The 17399-nt window shown below is 39.9% G+C and overlaps 1 protein-coding gene across 1 annotated transcript in view; it reads left to right on the top strand.

Moving 5' to 3' along the window:
- Positions 1 to 17399, top strand: part of dnah3 (dynein axonemal heavy chain 3) — a 46994-nt gene that overhangs the window by 14572 nt on the left and 15023 nt on the right. The window contains exons 3-32 of the mRNA XM_050041106.1: positions 4726 to 4757; positions 5253 to 5348; positions 5489 to 5696; positions 5876 to 5921; positions 6019 to 6187; positions 6283 to 6475; positions 6785 to 6980; positions 7735 to 7860; positions 9531 to 9726; positions 9856 to 10035; positions 10636 to 10766; positions 10859 to 10964; positions 11054 to 11232; positions 11383 to 11567; positions 11762 to 11885; positions 12079 to 12232; positions 12388 to 12532; positions 12706 to 12917; positions 13060 to 13151; positions 13328 to 13442; positions 14165 to 14281; positions 14803 to 14982; positions 15083 to 15219; positions 15413 to 15614; positions 15752 to 15844; positions 16145 to 16255; positions 16366 to 16480; positions 16571 to 16769; positions 16946 to 17054; positions 17141 to 17254. Coding sequence (XP_049897063.1) covers positions 4740 to 4757; positions 5253 to 5348; positions 5489 to 5696; positions 5876 to 5921; positions 6019 to 6187; positions 6283 to 6475; positions 6785 to 6980; positions 7735 to 7860; positions 9531 to 9726; positions 9856 to 10035; positions 10636 to 10766; positions 10859 to 10964; positions 11054 to 11232; positions 11383 to 11567; positions 11762 to 11885; positions 12079 to 12232; positions 12388 to 12532; positions 12706 to 12917; positions 13060 to 13151; positions 13328 to 13442; positions 14165 to 14281; positions 14803 to 14982; positions 15083 to 15219; positions 15413 to 15614; positions 15752 to 15844; positions 16145 to 16255; positions 16366 to 16480; positions 16571 to 16769; positions 16946 to 17054; positions 17141 to 17254 — 4248 coding nt within the window. The 5' untranslated portion in view covers positions 4726 to 4739. The remainder of the gene's footprint in view (positions 1 to 4725; positions 4758 to 5252; positions 5349 to 5488; positions 5697 to 5875; positions 5922 to 6018; positions 6188 to 6282; positions 6476 to 6784; positions 6981 to 7734; positions 7861 to 9530; positions 9727 to 9855; positions 10036 to 10635; positions 10767 to 10858; positions 10965 to 11053; positions 11233 to 11382; positions 11568 to 11761; positions 11886 to 12078; positions 12233 to 12387; positions 12533 to 12705; positions 12918 to 13059; positions 13152 to 13327; positions 13443 to 14164; positions 14282 to 14802; positions 14983 to 15082; positions 15220 to 15412; positions 15615 to 15751; positions 15845 to 16144; positions 16256 to 16365; positions 16481 to 16570; positions 16770 to 16945; positions 17055 to 17140; positions 17255 to 17399) is intronic.

Genomic DNA, 17399 nt, shown 5'->3' with positions numbered 1-17399 from the left:
ACAGTTGGTCTGGTCTCTAAACCTGAACCGAGTTATGATGTGGCAGCTGGTGTTGAAATAGTGCCTGTATTTAAACACTCTGTACAAACTGTAATGGAGAAAGTTTACACAGATTCACTGATTTGTTTTCTAATTACCTCCGCCAAGAAGGTTATGTTTTTGCTGGCGTTGGTCTGTTTGTCTGCAAAATAACTCCAAAAGTTCTGAATGGATTTTGATGAAATTTTCAGGAAAGGTTGAAAATGGGACAAGGAACAGATGGTAATTTTGGTGGTGATCGGTTGAAGCGAAGTGGATAAAATAATAAAATGGCAAGAAATCCGAGCTGCTTGGCAGAGGTCTGCACTCTCCAAGTGCTCTAGTTTCATTTTATGATCATTGTCCAGTTATATGTGGGCATTATTTCTGACTTCATATCTCCTCATTGCTTGCAGCTTGTACTTATCTTTGGAAGTACCTGAAAGACCAGTATATATCCTCTATAGCCAAAAGATTATTGTTCACTTACAAGTTGGCTCCATCTTGTGGTCAAAAACAATTTCTACATTGTTTGGAGTTTGAACTGAAAAACCACATGGTTCCAGCACCCAGCATGCATGGAGACCTTGTGTTGTTTCAGTATTTATGCTTATACGGTGTAAGCACATTGTAATGCTGCCTAAAGATGAGAGGTGTTGTATTTCTGCAAAGGACACGTGAAGAAAGAAACACTTGCTGCCTTTCACTGTTTGAATAGCCAAACCTTTAATTTAACCCATATATGATACGTTACTTACTAACATCATCTCAAAAGCATCTCAAAACTTTCTCACAGGCAACTTGGATAATGTGAAATTTAAAAATATGTGTGAGACCGTCAGTTAAAAACCACAGCTTTTTTCTTTGCTCTGCTGCAGCCACGTTTCCTGTGAAACACAGGACCATAGGAAAGACTTGCTGCCTCTGCTGTAAACATCAGTGCAAACATAGACATAAGTGTTTGTTTCCAGTTAGTTTGCATTCAACATTACAATGAAGCAGACTGACGAGTGCTATTTTTTTAAGGGTTTTATTTCCTCCTATGGATTAATAAAGAACATCAGGTGCAAAGATAAATTACGTAAACATACATTTTCAGATTTTTATTTTAGCACAAAATTATTTGTTCCCAAGCCAAGTCCCTGTGAAGTGAGCTACTGCCGCCCTGGCTAGTGCTGTGTTGGGGTTTTGCTAAATGATTGAGACTATTGATAGGTGTTTGGAAAGGTGTACGTGGAGTGTAAATCACCAGTTTCATCATGATACGACATTATATATCGATTCTTTGGACAACAATACGATATTTGCTGATATTACAAAGTCTGCCATGATATGATTTCAATTCGATGCGATTTAGGTGATTCAAATTTGTATTAAAATTTGTATTTGCAAAAATAAATGATGTACGGTCTATAATAAAAGATTGATACATGGCGTCTGGGTATCGATACAATATCGCCATGCAAAATATCGTGATCAGTATAACCCTGAGTCAGTCACTGTGGCAACATACTCCGTTGCTTGCAGGATCGCCTGCTGATTGTGTAGCAGGAAGGAGAGACGTGGCATGTCCTTTTGTGAATGAAGTCGTGGATGTGAGGCACAAATTATTCAAAGGCTGTTGCATCAGGACAAGGTGATGAGACCCTGTTTGGATGTATTATCGTTCCTCGAGGAGTATCTCTATGAAAGATGCCGATCCACCTCACAGTCTATCATTTATTTGAACAATCTTCTTCAACCACATATATCAAAGATTACACATCATGATTTTGCATTGTCATCAGAGTCAATTATATGCATTGCCCTTCGATTCTTTGCCAACGGCAGTTTTACTTTATAACATCAGAGACACTGAACACATTAGCAAGGCACCTGTTTGTTGGGCCGTAAGAAAAGTGACGCTGGCTCTGAAAAGACTCTTGCCTGTTTTTGTAGTTTTCCCTGGACATAAACCGGAAAGGATCATCAAAGAGGAATTCCACAGAATTGCAGATTTGTCACTGTTAATAAGAAATTAATCTACTTCGATACATGATGGAATTATTTATGAGTACTTTTAATATATTTAAGGATTCCCTGGTGTAATTGGCTGCACTGATGGAACTCGCATCCCCATCATAGCACCATCTGAGAATGGAGGAGATTATGTGAATCGTAAGTCAATTCACAGCATCAGTGTGCAGGTAAGAGAAGACGGAGTACTGTCTCTCAAACGTGTCACTTCATAATTTAAAAAAATGCCATTTCAGACTCACATTTCACAATTCACATTTGAGTTAATAAATTACACACAAAAGCACACGAATTAAAAGAGAAAAATCTGTATTTTATTTTTGTGTATGAGATTAAGATACATTTGTCTCGTAAGAGTTTTTTTGTCTTTTACATTTGGGCAAATGTACCAATGTCTCTCCAGTGGATTGATAAGCCAGCTAATACATTTATCCATGAGATTCCCTGGAAGAGTTTTTTTTTTCTAAGTAATGACTGCAGCCACAAACATTTTACTTTGCTCCTTACTATCTCTTGAAGTCTCTGCAAGCTTCCTTTTGTGTAATGTACCGCAGCTAATGATGGTTATCATTCTGCACTAAAGGTGATAGGTGATGCAGCCCATATCACTAATGTTGAAGCCAAATGGCCAGGCTCTGTCCATGACTCAAGGATTTATCATGAGTCTACATTGAGCCCTAAATTTGCACAGGGTAAGTTAAAGTTTGATCTCACCTCCTTCAATAATTGTGGAATTTGAATTTCAAAATTATAACCTGTACCTCCACCATTCATTATTACAGGACAGTTTAATGGCATCTTACTTGGTGACAGAGGACACCCCTGCCTGCCCTCTCTGATGACCCCTTACTCTGACCCTGAGCCTGGACCACAGCAACACTACAACCTGGCTCACTGCAGCACTAGAGCAAGAATTGAGATGTCCATTGGCATTCTCAAGGCCCACTTCCAGTGTCTGAGTAAGCTCAGGGTCACGCCAGAGAGGGCGTGTGACATTATTGTGGCCTGTGACATGCTCCACAATATTGCTATACTGAGAGGAGAGCGACAACCTGCTGTACAAAGGCATGACCCAGAGGAAGACCATCCCCTCCACCCCAGTGATGGGCAGGATGGATGGGCAGTCTGAGACGCACTGTCTCGCAACCATTTTTCTTAGTAATCCCCTCATTACCTCTCACCAGTCCCCTGTCAGATGACAGTGAAATGCATTTTTGTTTCTTTAAGCATTCTTTCCTACTTTCAAATAAACTGAGGAAAGAGTTCATTTGTCTTTATTTCTTTCAGATGAGATTTATTTTTATGTATTCTTTATTTCCTGCAGATAAAAAGATACAACTGCTTTAATATTGTTACATATATTTGAAAAATTAAATTGATTTTCCAACAGTAAGAGTGACAGCAAGTAACATCATCCATCTTCAGATCTAACTCACCTTTAACTGGTGTTCTCTGATGAGATGCCACCGGGATGACCTCAGAGACAGGCGGTCCACTATTCTGGCTAAGAGCCAGCTCTAAAGCATATGCAAATGGGCAGGTGGTCAGGGCCTAAGCTTTCTTCCTGTTGGCTACAGTGAGATTCAACACTTAAGTTAACCTAAGCCTAATATTGCAAGAATGACAGAAGTATAAGCAAAATTTCTTACCAGGCTGTACAATATTTTTGTGCTTGATTTTAAGTTGCTGTCAAGTGCGTTTTGCGCCCATTGGATTACAGCTGAATAAGAGGATATAGCAAGTTAAATTAAAATATTTGAACATTGTTGAATATATAAAAATGTCTCGATATATTCTGCATATTAGACACGCTTTAACGCATTACTTTACATAGCATCATTTCACATTAGGAGCAGGGTGGTGGCTACCAGCAGAGGGCAGAATGTTTCCAGGTGAACTACATAGGACAACCCACAAACCCAACCCAAAGCCTTGTTATCTTTTAATGGAATAGATTTTAAAATAGTAGTTTAGCGTTTAGCGCTAGTATTACTTTTGGTGACCATATTACACACATGAATATAAACCTGGTCCGACCGGTATCAGGAAACAAGAGCCTGGGGCACCGCCCACCATAGAAAAAGTTATATTGAGTCACACTTGCTTTGACAATATCAACGTGTGTTTACCATGTCGATAAATCCGCTTTAAATTGAAATACATTTAGCCCCACTGTATTAAAAGGTAGTGCGATTGAGTCTTAAACGCACCACGGGTTTAGATTCAGTTGATGTTTTGCTGTTGTGCGGGGCTGAACCTGAACGCAGCCAAGGTGGTTGTGGTTACCATGGAGACATTTCCCGGATGAGATCGACAGTCTATCAGGTTCTTTTCTCAAACCCTCAGGAGCCTGAAACAACATTAGGCCTAGTTGTGATATTTGCTCAGTAGAGAAGTGTTAAAGTAATACTTCCAAACTCCGCTTACAACTTTTGACAGACGGTGACGGACATTTTAACGTAAAAGATTTAAACTAAAGCCTCGCAGCAATGACTGAAATCCTACCGGCATAACGTTACAGAGCGACCGTTAGGAGGTAAGTGATACAAGCGTTTGTTTAGGACGGTGAGTGACATTAACGGTACAAGCGTTTGTTTAGTCTTCAGTTATACAGATAAAAATGGAAACGTTTGTCTTTTTCATTCATATATGTAAGTTTTATAATATTTTTTTTCTTCCTTTCACTGTCAGAAAAGCTGAACAAGATGGAACGGCTGAAGCAGGTATTGTTAACCTAGCTTAACTGTCTGGCTGCGTTTTCATGGTTTAATCAACCGTCAAATACTTATCCTAAAATAGACTGATATATTTGATACCGTCGTAAAGATGACACTACGCCTCAGTATAGCTAGTTCAAAAAATTCAGTTTGCAATTTCACTGTACATTGTTGATAGATAACATGGGCTGAAAACTAATTGTATTCATCTGTAACGTTATATAATTTGCATGTGAATGATATACTAATAGCAACTTTATAGGAAAAACTAAATGCGTTTGTCTTTATCATATAAGCTAAATAAATGATTACATGTGAAGTGCTGTACTTAAAAATACAGTGTGTCTTAATAGGGATTTAACTGCACATTGTGCCGCTCTTGATTAAACAAGGCTTGTTAAAAAAGTTAAGATATAATGTTTGAATGTCATGTACAAACAAAAGTCACTGGTCCTTTGTGTTGTTTATTTCTATCTCACTATTTTTTTGTCTGAACTCCAGATGGAGGATGACTCTATCTTCAATATGAGTCAGAAACCAGAAAAACCTTTCCCCCCACCATGGCCTAAAGATGAAGAACCTTCGGAGCTGTATAAAGTAAGAACATCAATCACTATCTTGTAAAAAAGGTCTTTACTGAAGGTAATTTTGTTCAGATATTTCCCAAGTTTAACTCCCACATTAACCTTCGTGCTACCGTACACCAGCTTAACATCCAAGTTGTTATTTTACCTCAGATAGTCTTGAGGCACAGTCTGTACCCACCGATCCTCCAGAGAGATTGTCGGACCCGAGCATCTCCCTTTAAGGAGCAGCGTCACTTTCGTACGCCCAGTGAGTCTATTGCAAATAACTACAGGCTCCACGCCCAGGACCTTAAGATTTCTAAACTCCGCAACAGACGACGCACTTCCCATCAGTCTTTGGCAAAAGCAGCAGGACATTGTATCCTTTCATGTTCCTCTTACATCAGATTCCAGTCAGTGTGACTAAGGAAAGCCTATCTGAAACTGTATGAGATTGCAACGTTCTTTACTTTATTTTAAATCTAATTCTAATTTAAAATGTGAACACTACTTTGGGAACTTCTCAGAATGGATTTTTGATCTTAATGAGGCTTTTAGCATCTACCCCACCTGGAAAGAGACAAGCAATTATACCAGGGAAAAGGTAATTATGCCCTTAAAGGAACACATTTCAGCTGTAGCTGTCCTTCATGATGTTTTTTTCATGAGGCACGTGATCTGATTTGCTCATGCATTCTCAGGGATACATCCCCTCATGCCTCCCTCTCACCTCGGCCAGAGCCTCATTCAACAAACTTTGACGCTCTCAGCAGCCGGCCTATGAGTCCCACAGAGCAGCTGGACATCATGTACAGACAAGAGGAGAAGATGAGGGCCATGCAGGCAGAACCTACTGAGAGAGACCTGGAGGCAAGTATCAGCAATGAACATGTCAGTTGCTGACAAGAATTTTTTTGAGTCTCTTTTTTTCTAACACATTGCTGTTCTTAACTTGTCGCACACAGAGGTATACATACTACTGCACCAAAGGTATCCCCACCTCTGCACTGGAGCCCCTGTCAGAGCAGCAGATGATGAACATCATGCGTCTGCTGCCTCCCAATGCTTTTGATGGTGGTAAAGACCTCCAGATTTTGAGGGCAAACCTGGAAGAAGAGGTCAAAGAAGCTTATTACCTCTGGCTTAAGAGGAGCATAGGTACTAAACAATAAAGTGTCAGTAATTCTTTAATGGCAATATTGCTTTGTTTTGACATTCTAAGCATACACCAGTATCATCTTAAGACTGATTTTATAGACTTTATTATTGTTGCATCATTTAACACAAGAAACTGTGATTCTTTCATTGATTCTTTCATGTACCATATGGGTTTGAAAAACTAGTTACTCTGGTTGGTGCATTATTGAACTAATATTTTCCTCTCTGGAGAGTTGCCTGCTTTGTTCTGAAAATGAAATTTGCTCAATCTGTTTCATCTGTTTTGTCTTCCATGTTGTTTCTTGTCAGTGGACTACATCCTGATGGACCCAGCTGAGCGCCAGAGACTGTCTATATCCAGCGTCCCTAAGCCCTTTCCCAGGAGGGTGATCTGTGCGCCAGTGCCCTGGGAAACTACTTACAAGGAGGCCCGCATGTGGCAAAGCCAACATCTGTTTACTGTCAATCCCATTATGGTCCTACTGCAGAATGTCTGGCTAAGCCGGTATTAGTCCGAACATCTTTACTGTCCTTTATGTTTCAGTAAAATCTTTATTTAGGTACAGAGGTGCTGTTTTGTGGAATTCATACTCCCATATTGTTCATCCTTTGTGCTCTCTGTTTACTTGAAAAAAACATTGTAAAGAAACATTGGTATTTTCTTAATTAGGCTGTTTACTCTTTGACATCTGGAATAAGAAATCATTGTTATGTACATAGGTGTAGATTTCAGGAGGGATGCAGGGGACACATCTCTCTCAGTATTTAGAACATATGCATTTGTCCCACCCAATTTAAGCATGAAAGCAGCACAGCACTTTTGTTTAGAAAAAAATTAAGATATTTATACATAAGTTGATGCAGAAAACACGCAAAAAAGGTGCATAAAGGAAATTATGTGTTTGATGCTCAAAATTTTCTGGTGGAGGACCCCTAGACCCCCTATTTCATATGTTGAAACAATCCTAAACTCTTGGTTATGGATATGCATGTTTTTCTATCTTGTTCTCTTTTTTTTCTGAAGTCTTTCAATCACTTATTATTTTTATTCAATGTAACTTACTTTATTTTGCCTTGAGTTTTTAGAAAAGGTCTTTATATAAGCTTTTAGCTTCCTACCTCTCCTGCACAAGCTCTTATTTACTTTGGATTAATGTGTATTGGAGATTATGTAGGATAAAATTTGTTTGATATATTTGTGGGAGTCTTTGCATACATCTATCTTTTATAATAATTTAATTTTTAAAATCTTGTTTCAGCTTCTCATCCTTGAGATTTGTTCGACTAGAGGACCTTTCCTCCACCAGCCTCCCCCTCCTGCCATCTGAGTTCGAAGACTTTGTCCAGAGACAGTGCGAAACCACAAGAGATGAACTGGTCCAAAAGTGAGTGCTGCCAATTTCAGTGTCTTTCAGTGAGACCCTAATGCCATGTTCAGACTTAATTCTTGTAGTGGGTCCTCTCGTGGGCTTATAGGTTGACAGTATGTACACAATCAGGAGAGCTAATCCTGTTGTAGGCACAGTCTCGTGTTACCAGCTTGTCCACTTTGTGCGACCCATGTCAAGCTGCCTTTCAGTGGATTGCTTTACACACTGCCCCACTTCAGGATTCCATGGCTTCCTTTGTTGTATAGCCTGTTAGAACATGCCGCAGCTCTGAGGGGTAGCTGGCTGCATGACTTGAAATGTGAGCCATTGTAATTTGTTTATTTCCGTTTTCGTAATTTGCACCTGCATGGATACCATTATGTTGCAGTCTCCCATGCCGGATATGCACAGTCCAGAGGACATTATGTGTTTCTATGGGGTAGTGCAAACAGCTATAAGAACTAGGGAATAAAAATGCAGTAACTAGTGCAGTCAGTAGAGCTTTTATTCAGTAGACACCATATTGGTGAAATAGAATACTGTGCAGGAAGTGCTTCAGGTATTCTATTATGTCACACATGCTCTTGGTGTGACCAGTGTTATGTGACCAGTCCAGGCACATATTCCAATTGGATCTATGAATTTCAATTTTCAAATAAAAATCACCCACATTTTTAAAGCCTAAATAAACATTTCTGTAGTTCCTATATCCATGTAACTTGCAACACTGTTAATAAGTTTATTTATTATCAATATGACCTGTCACTTATTCTAATGCTTTTATATTAAAGGGTAATTTGGAGTCGACACACCTCAAGTTTGGAGAAGCAGGCTGAAGTCCAACATTAAAGCTGAGCAATGTACTGCTGTGGATGGGGGTCAGAAACAGAATGTATTTCAGCCACCTAAAAAAATTAATATTAGTTTAAGTGTATGCTGTATTGAGAGTATTTTCTCTGCTTTATCTTTCCATCAGAAAGCCTATTCAATGGGAACGCCTTCAAAGGCTTCAGTTCCCCATCTATGCTCTCATCAAAGCCACCAGACTCCACTGACAAAAATAGTACTTTTAGCACACACAGGAGCTGCTGGTCTACTGCTGCTTCGATCAGTTATTTACTTTGTGTTATTGTATGACTTTGGTGAATAATATGAACTAACCTTTTTAAATGCGAAAGTCACACAATAACACAAACATCATAACTGTTTGAGGCAGCAGTAGATCAGCAGCGCCCATGTTCAGTGATGTTAAATCATCAATCATTTTTTATTCAATGGAGTTTGGCTTCGGAGAGAGCGATATAACAGCTTGATTTTCCCGTTGTAAATCACCATCTGACATTAAGGTGAAGCAGTGAAAATACTCTCAGTGCAGCGCACACTGAACTGATTTTTTTTAGGTGGGACTTTAATTAGGCGGCTAAAATGTGTTTTGTTGCTGACCCCTACGACAGTCTATTGCTTAGCTTCCATGTCGGACAACCCGCTTCTCCAAATTCAGGGCATGCCGACTGACATCTACGAGACTATGAATAAATACCTGAGACGACTCCACTTAAAAAATAAAAAACAAAGCAAAATTTTTTATTTTTTTTTTTTTTATTTTTTTATTTTTAAAAAGGGCATTATCCCTTTAAATACAAAAAAATAATTGAACTGAGCTCATTGAGACCATCTTCTTTCAGCTGGCTGCCTCAGTGTGTGACACTCTTTGACACCTTCAAGGACCTGTGGTTGCCCCTCATACCGAAGAGTATGCAGACGGTTCCAGTTCGTGTCCAGGAGTTCTTCAGCTGTGTGGCTGCTCTCATGTCATTGCAGCTCCGAACCTTGGTCACAGAGTCATTACAGGACCTGTTACATTTCTTCACTAAATACAAGGTTTGCACAGAAATTTTAGTTGTTCTGTTTTTTTCTTAACACGTTGGAATTGTGTGACTGAAACACCCAAATCTTCTCCTACTTTTCACCTCTTTTCACCTTTTCCTTACTATATTCTGTGTTATTCAGGACGGCAATGACTTTGGCGAGGTGTTTTATGAGATGAAGTGTGTTCAGTCTCAGTTGCTACTGGTGAAGCTACAAGTGGACGAGCCTCACATTACCTTTAGTCCGAGCTTTCAGGATTGTTGGGAGCTCATCCACAGAGCCTTCATGGGAATCATCAAGAGTGCTGAGAAGCTCCCAAGGGTACAGTATCCCCTTTGCACTACAACTTCAAGATACATAGGATTCCTTTGACCTGTAGTAGTAGTATTTATCAATCTAGACTGTTTTGATGTTAGTCTCCAAGTTTTGGAGATATCTGATGTAGAGATGCCCGCCTTCTCTGGACCATGAATAGATGCAAGCTTCCTTTTCTGCAGTGAGTCGGTTGTCAAGTGTAGTTTGGTAGAAAGCAAATTGTTTCTACATGAGACTCCTCACAATGAGGTCTGTGGAGTATTTTTTGGAAACCAGGTCATGATCTTTGGAAAGAGACATCGCTATTGAGTTTTTCAAATGTATTTTTGGCATTTTGAGCACCATAAGCTGAATGCCACCTAGTTCCTATCTATATATATTGGAGAGAAGGCAGACATCTCTAAGGCTGATAGCTTCATCATTTGACAGCTCATACCAAAAATATCTAGATGGCTAAATAGCACTACAGGTAAGAGGAAACAAATTTTTGATTTGGGGTGAACTGGTCCTTTCATGATCTAGTATTTTACATTACACAATATACAGTGCTGTGTCTGTTTTCATACAACAACCATGTATGATTTGTGACTCATATGCTTTGGCCAGGTGGAATGTAACCTTTTTCCCAATGTCAAGAACTTGTACCTGCGCACCGTCAGTCCTGATGAGTCGCTGGTAACTGACCTAATCAACAAAGCCAAAGACATTTTCCACAAGAACACTGTGGGACCTAAAAAGTAATGACACATGAACTGAATTTATGCCTCTCAATTATTCTGATGCACCAGCAAGTGTAAATCAGCTGCTAATACTACATCTCATTCTTCAGGTATTTGAACGTTTATCAAAAATACAACAATCTACTGGACCATACAGCAAAGCAGGAGATCTCAGCTCTTCTCAAAGAGAGGCACTCGTTAGAGGGACTAAGAAAGGTAATCAAATCTTTCCTTCTTAAATCTACACTGAACGTTTCCTGTCTACTCGCTTTGCCAAAGTCCTCTTTCTGTTTCTCAATCTTCAGAAAATTGAAAACATTAACGACTTGTGGAACGAGATTGCCTCACTGCGCATTTCAGCACCCCTGTCCATTTTCCGTCTATATGCCGGCAAACTGAATGATGACCTGTGTGACCGTGCTGAGAGACTGAAAGACAAGATCGTCATGTTTGAAGTAGTTGAGAATCGAGAGCTAAACAAGGGGTGAGGGGAAGCTTTCTGCCTCTTCATTTAAACAGCAGAAAGTGTCTGATGAATTCATCATCTATTTATTTTCTTCGTTAAGTTGAAACAGCAAATCAATTATATGTTTATACGAGTGAGTGTCAACCGCATGCTATTGCTCTTTCCTAGGATCTGTCAAAAGTATGAGGAGATTACTGAGATCATCAGAGGCACCCCAGAAACCACAAAGGAGTTGACGTCTCTCGACCAGTTCATTAAAAAGACCAGTGATGTGACCATTCACAAGCTGATAGATGAGATTGATGAGGCAAGATACCGCCTCAGCTTCCTCCTGGATTATGCCGCTCTACCCTGTATGTGAAATCTCTTGTGGTATTTGCAATTGCAGTAAAAAGAAGTAACTTGTAGTTTACACAAATAATACCATACCATGTTAGTTTTTAAATTTCCGTTATATTTTTAGCTTGACCTCAGCCCTGTCCTTATGTACAAATGTTGGAATAATATATCTTTTTTTTTTGTGGCTGTTTTTTCTTTCTTTCTCTAGCTGATGACTTGAGGCTGAACTCTAGCGTTTTCCAGTGGCCCAGTAAGATTGTGACTGAGATTGAAGGCAGCAAGATACGTCTGGACTTTATGAGAATACAGGCTGAGGACCATCTCCAAACAAGGTTACTGAATAAACACTTTTCTCACCCTGGTCTGTGTCTTTACTGTTCATTTTCTCACATCCCTTCAGAACCAACTGCTTTTCCTAGTTGTTGAGAAATATGTTAGTGTTCTCTGACACACTCAGCTAACTATAGTGTCTCTACAGCCAACAACTGAAATGACAACTGCTATATCCCTATTTGACTATCTCAGGATATTAGACTTTGAGCAGAGGCTGCAGAATGTAGACAAGGACATACAGGCCTTTAAGTTGAAGAGAAAAATGGACATAGAGGAGATAAAGAACAATGTGGGAAATCTCACTCAAATCACTGCCCACCTGGAAGCTGCTGTCACTGAACTAGAGGTGAGAGATGTTTCTGATACCACAAATGGTTTTTGCACATGGTTTTCTTTTTTAGTTGACGGCTTTGACCAACCAAAACTTAGATCTAGTTACATCCTGAAAGTCATGTTTTAGATGGTACCTGCAAAGTGTTTATACCACTGTCATCTCTACAGGATATCAACTATGAGGAGACTTTGCTGGAGAAGGTACAGAGCCAGTTCCCGGTGCTTCAAACTCTCATAGCTAACAAACAGCCATATGAACAGCTTTGGACTACAGCACTAAAGTTTAATAGGATGTCAGAAGAGTGGATGAATGGTAGGGGACTCACACTGGGGAAACTACAGCCATTTTTAGGTTTCTCACAGCTACCATGTGACTGCATTTTGAAAGCTCAAAATGGCACAAATAACTAATAGCACATAGCAAGTGCATGCAGAATGCTCAGCTGTTTTCACATTGGTGTACTTCCTTTATCATTTAACCCTTAGGTCCTTTCCGACACCTGGATGCTGAGAAAATCTCTGATGAGCTGGGTTCCATGTGGAGGATCATGCATAACCTGGCCAAGTCTTTCTCTAAACTTCCTGGGCCTTGTCGTGTGGCCAAAAGCTTCGAAAGAATGATCGACGAGTTCAAGCAGCACATACCCATCCTGACGACCATCTGTAACCCCGGCATCAAAGACCGCCACTGGGAGATGGTCAGCTGAATTAATGTTTTTCTTTCATTAGATGTGATAGAAATCCAGTATCAGATTCACTTTGTGAGGGCCAAGTGTACTGCGTCTTCTGTGATCCATGAAGCTGGTGTGAATAATTGAAGACACTTTTGTCTGTCTACAGATTAGCAGCATTGTGGGCTTTGCTGTCAAACCGAATGTGAGCAGCTCACTGATGAACATGTTGGACCTGGGGCTTTCCAAGTTCTCTGATAAGTAAGACACTTTATTGACATTGCTCCATATTGAAATACATGCCAATTAATATACTGTACTGTGTATGGAGGGAACCATGGCTTGTGATAAAAAGTGACCCAGAGTTAAGGAAATATTCTCCATGATCACAAGGTGATGGGTTTTTTTTTTGAAAATTTTTGTAACCTTTGCTTTAGGGTGGAAGAAGTTGGAGCGCTGGCCAGTAAGGAGTACTCTCTGGAAAAATCCATGGAGAAGATGCAAAGTGAATGGGCTGAGCTCCAGTTCTCTTTCACTCCATACAGAGATACAGTAAGATGACTTCTTTCCATCATAGTCCCTGATGTTCCATCAGTCCTTCCTCATCACATAATGTTGCCATCACTGTCTTCAAAGCTGTGGTAACGTTTACTACAGCTAACTTTAAAGCTTTGGTAACTGTTCTGAAAACATCTTTTTGTCATATTTGCTGAAACTTTAACTTTGATAAACACCTGGCAGTAGCACATGAGACAATCTGTGAAAACAAATCAGATTCTTCTGCCTCCTTCTAGTGCTTCTAATGACATTTGTTTGTGACCTGGCTGCCATGTGGAACACAGTAAAGCCAAAATGAATCATTGTCCATCTTGCTGGAGGAAACGATCTCTTTTTACAGCTAAACAGTTTACTAAAATGTGTTTTTGAAAACATTTCAGGCGAGAAATAGGCAATGCAGTAAGAAAATCTTTATTCATATTTGATCAGTGCTGCCTAATCTGGAGTTTGACTGCAGTTCACGATATGATTGACAGATGGGTTAGAGACTGCTCGGCTCTGATTGGTTGTTTTCTTTCAACCCCCGTGGATTCTTGCAGATGACATTAGGACCACTATGAGGAGGAGGAGGAACATGATTATTACACATATTCTCTGTATCAAAATTATTGTTTATAAAAGTTACCTGATGTAACTTTAACTCAAATGGCCCATGATTTTTTTTTTGCAGAACCCTGACATCAACTTTATTAAATATACTCAGTATTTTTTCACAGGGTACCAATATTGTGTCAGCAGTGGATGACATCCAAGTGCTTCTTGATGACCATATTATTAAGACGCAGACCATCCGAGGTTCACCATTCATTAAGCCAATAGAAACTCAATGTAAGGTAAGACATGCCACCCTTGGTCCCCTTTAAACTTTAAAAAATGTATATGAAACTTAAAGAGCCAGCATACCTGACAGTAGTTTGTGTGGTTTTGGAAGTCTGTGTGTTCATCGCTGCCAACTAAAGCTGCAGAAGTAACTCTTGAGGTGGCCTGAGCAGATGGAAATATGAGCATAATTTCATGCCACAAGCAACTAAATTGCCTGTTCTGCATAAACACAATCTCAGCTGTGTCGCTGTACACCAGTGGATGTGACTTTGGCATAAAATTACCATAAAAGGCTGGGAACAACATGTGTAAGGAATACAGGATAATAAACACAGTAATCTTATAAATCCAAGTCTTTATTTTGTGGACTTGCTTTTATGTGATTTTATTTAGACTACCATTTTGAGTATTGTATCATTTTTAGCCTGTTATTGAACTTTTTGTGAGTGTGCTTGTTTCTTGAGTATAGCGACACAACAATAGCTTGTTGTTGCTCTAATTGTGTAAATCTCACCATTACATCTCTACCTAGCAATGGGAGGACAAACTGCTGAGTATGCAGGACATCCTGGACTCCATGATAAAGTGTCAATCTACTTGGCTCTACCTTGAACCCATTTTCAGCTCTGAGGACATCATTGCCCAGATGCCTGAGGAGGGATCCAAGTTTGCCATTGTGGACAAGTACTGGAAGACCATCCTTGCCGAGATGGTGAGATCCTCTTGAAACACAACTTCCTGTTTTAGTTTGAAAAAACTGAAGCTCATGCACTTTGCTTCACCTTGGCTTTTGTGTGATTTCACTTGTCCAGGTTAAGGATGCACATGTTCTGGTGGCTACAGGGCAGCCAAACATGCTGGAACGGCTACAGGAGTCCAATGTTTTCCTGGATGACATCCAAAAAGGCCTCAGTACTTACCTGGAAAAGAAGAGGCTCTATTTCCCAAGGTTTCAACCATACATTATAAAAGTTGTATCTGCCAGGTGTAAGCCTGAAGAGGTTCATGTGTTACTCTTCAGGGACATTAAAAATGTACTTACCAAGGAGATAATTACTTTCACCTTGATTACAGAACATACGACTAACACAACTAACACAACTGTCTCCCCTCTCCTCTGCTTAAATTGATCATATTCCTAGGTTCTTCTTCCTGTCTAATGATGAGCTGCTGGAGATCCTGTCACAAACCAAAGACCCACTGTGTGTGCAGCCCCACCTGAAGAAGTGCTTTGAGGGCATTGCCAAACTGGAGTTCACTGAGGACATGGAGATCGTCGGCATGATCAGCTCTGAGAAGGAGACAGTGACCTTCACAGAAAAGATTAATCCAGCTCAAGCCAAGGTATACAACAAACAGGGTTTTTATGTTTATGTATCATACCTATATTATATCCTAATAGTTCTGTTGTAGTTGATTCTATTTGGACATTACATGCTGAACATACAATATGAGTTGGACTGTTCCCATACATTTTTTAGGGTATGGTAGAGAAATGGTTGCTGCAGGTGGAGAACCTAATGCTCAGGAGTGTTCAACAAGTCATCCATCGAGGAGTGATGCAGTACACAGAGGTATTTGGATATGACTTGACTTGACTTGAACCATACTGGGTCTGGGTTTTCTTTTATGATTGATATGGTGTATGTGTGTGTGTGTGTGTGTGTTTTTAAATAAACCAGCCATTAGTTCTTTTGAGCAATATTAAAATGTAGGGTGATAAAAGGTGTTTGAATGATGTCAGTGTGTAAATTGCACATCTTTACCATTTATTAGTATAGTATAACTTACAGAAAGTATAAGCTGTGAAAAAACCTTGTCTCTACTGTGGGATATTTTATCTTTTTTTTATTTTTATTTTTTTTTTGCTTTAGTTGCCCAGGAAGAAGTGGGTGTTGCAGTGGCCTGGCCAAGTTGTCATTTGTGCCTCTTCCATCTTTTGGACTACTGAAGTATCTGAAGCCATCCAGACCAACTCACTGCCTGTCAGTACATCCACTGCTCACCTCTACATAGCAAGACATCTTCTAAGCCCAAAGGTTACATAATTACAGTGTAGTCTAACCTGTGGACTGATTTTCCATTCCACCCAAAGGCCTATGTGGAGAAGTGCAATGCTCAGATTGCTGACATTGTGGAGTTGGTGCGTGGGAAGCTGCCAGGAGGGGCAAGGATGACTCTTGGTGCTCTTACAGTTATAGATGTTCATGGTAATATGACTGGTATTTTAAAGGGGTAAAATATGATGTCTTGATTAAATCTAGCTTGCAGAACATCTCATACTGTTTTCCCTCTCCTAGCTCGAGATGTTGTGGCAAAACTGGCAGAGGACCGCGTCTCCTCACTGAATGACTTTGCGTGGATTTCTCAGCTGCGCTACTTCTGGGAGGATGGAGATGTGATGCTGCGCATGATCACCACCTGCTTGAAATATGGCTATGAATATCTGGGCAATTCCCCCCGTCTTGTCATTACACCACTCACTGACCGTTGCTACAGGTAACCTGCAGGCTATTTGATCCCTTAATCTTGGCTTTGGTTGGAGAACTGCAAAATACAATGTTGTGGTAAAGATTAGATTCTGACGGTCTGTAACTTCTAAAGTTAATTCAAATGCACAAGATGTTGACTTCTTCTATTTTATCATTTGGTCAAATGACTTTGTGCTGCACAAGGACTCTGATGGGGGCTTTGAAGTTGAACTTGGGGGGTGCTCCTGAGGGTCCTGCAGGAACTGGCAAGACTGAGACCACGAAAGATCTTGCGAAAGCTTTGGCTAAACAGGTACACCAATATGGTTTTAAGTAAAACACTGATTTGTGTGGAGTTTTTTTTTTTATACTGACATTAAAAGTGTTATTGGTTTCCAGTGTGTGGTGTTCAACTGCTCTGATGGTCTGGACTACAAGGCCATGAGTAAGTTCTTCAAAGGACTGGCTCAGTCTGGAGCTTGGGCCTGCTTTGATGAGTTCAATCGTATTGAGGTGAGCATAACATTTGTTATACTGGCCAAAACTGTGTCTTTTAAAGGTTCTGTTGCTACATTCAGAGCATTAGTATAGCAGCAAACCACTATTTGCTTAGTAAAGACATAATAGTGTAACTGAGCAGAGAATTAAATCACGCTAC

The sequence above is a fragment of the Epinephelus moara genome, chromosome 3 (assembly GCF_006386435.1).
Source record: "Epinephelus moara isolate mb chromosome 3, YSFRI_EMoa_1.0, whole genome shotgun sequence".
Classification (NCBI taxonomy): Eukaryota; Metazoa; Chordata; class Actinopteri; order Perciformes; family Serranidae; genus Epinephelus; species Epinephelus moara.
The sequence above is the reverse complement of the archived record's forward strand: the minus strand, read 5'-3'. Positions and strand labels throughout refer to the sequence as shown.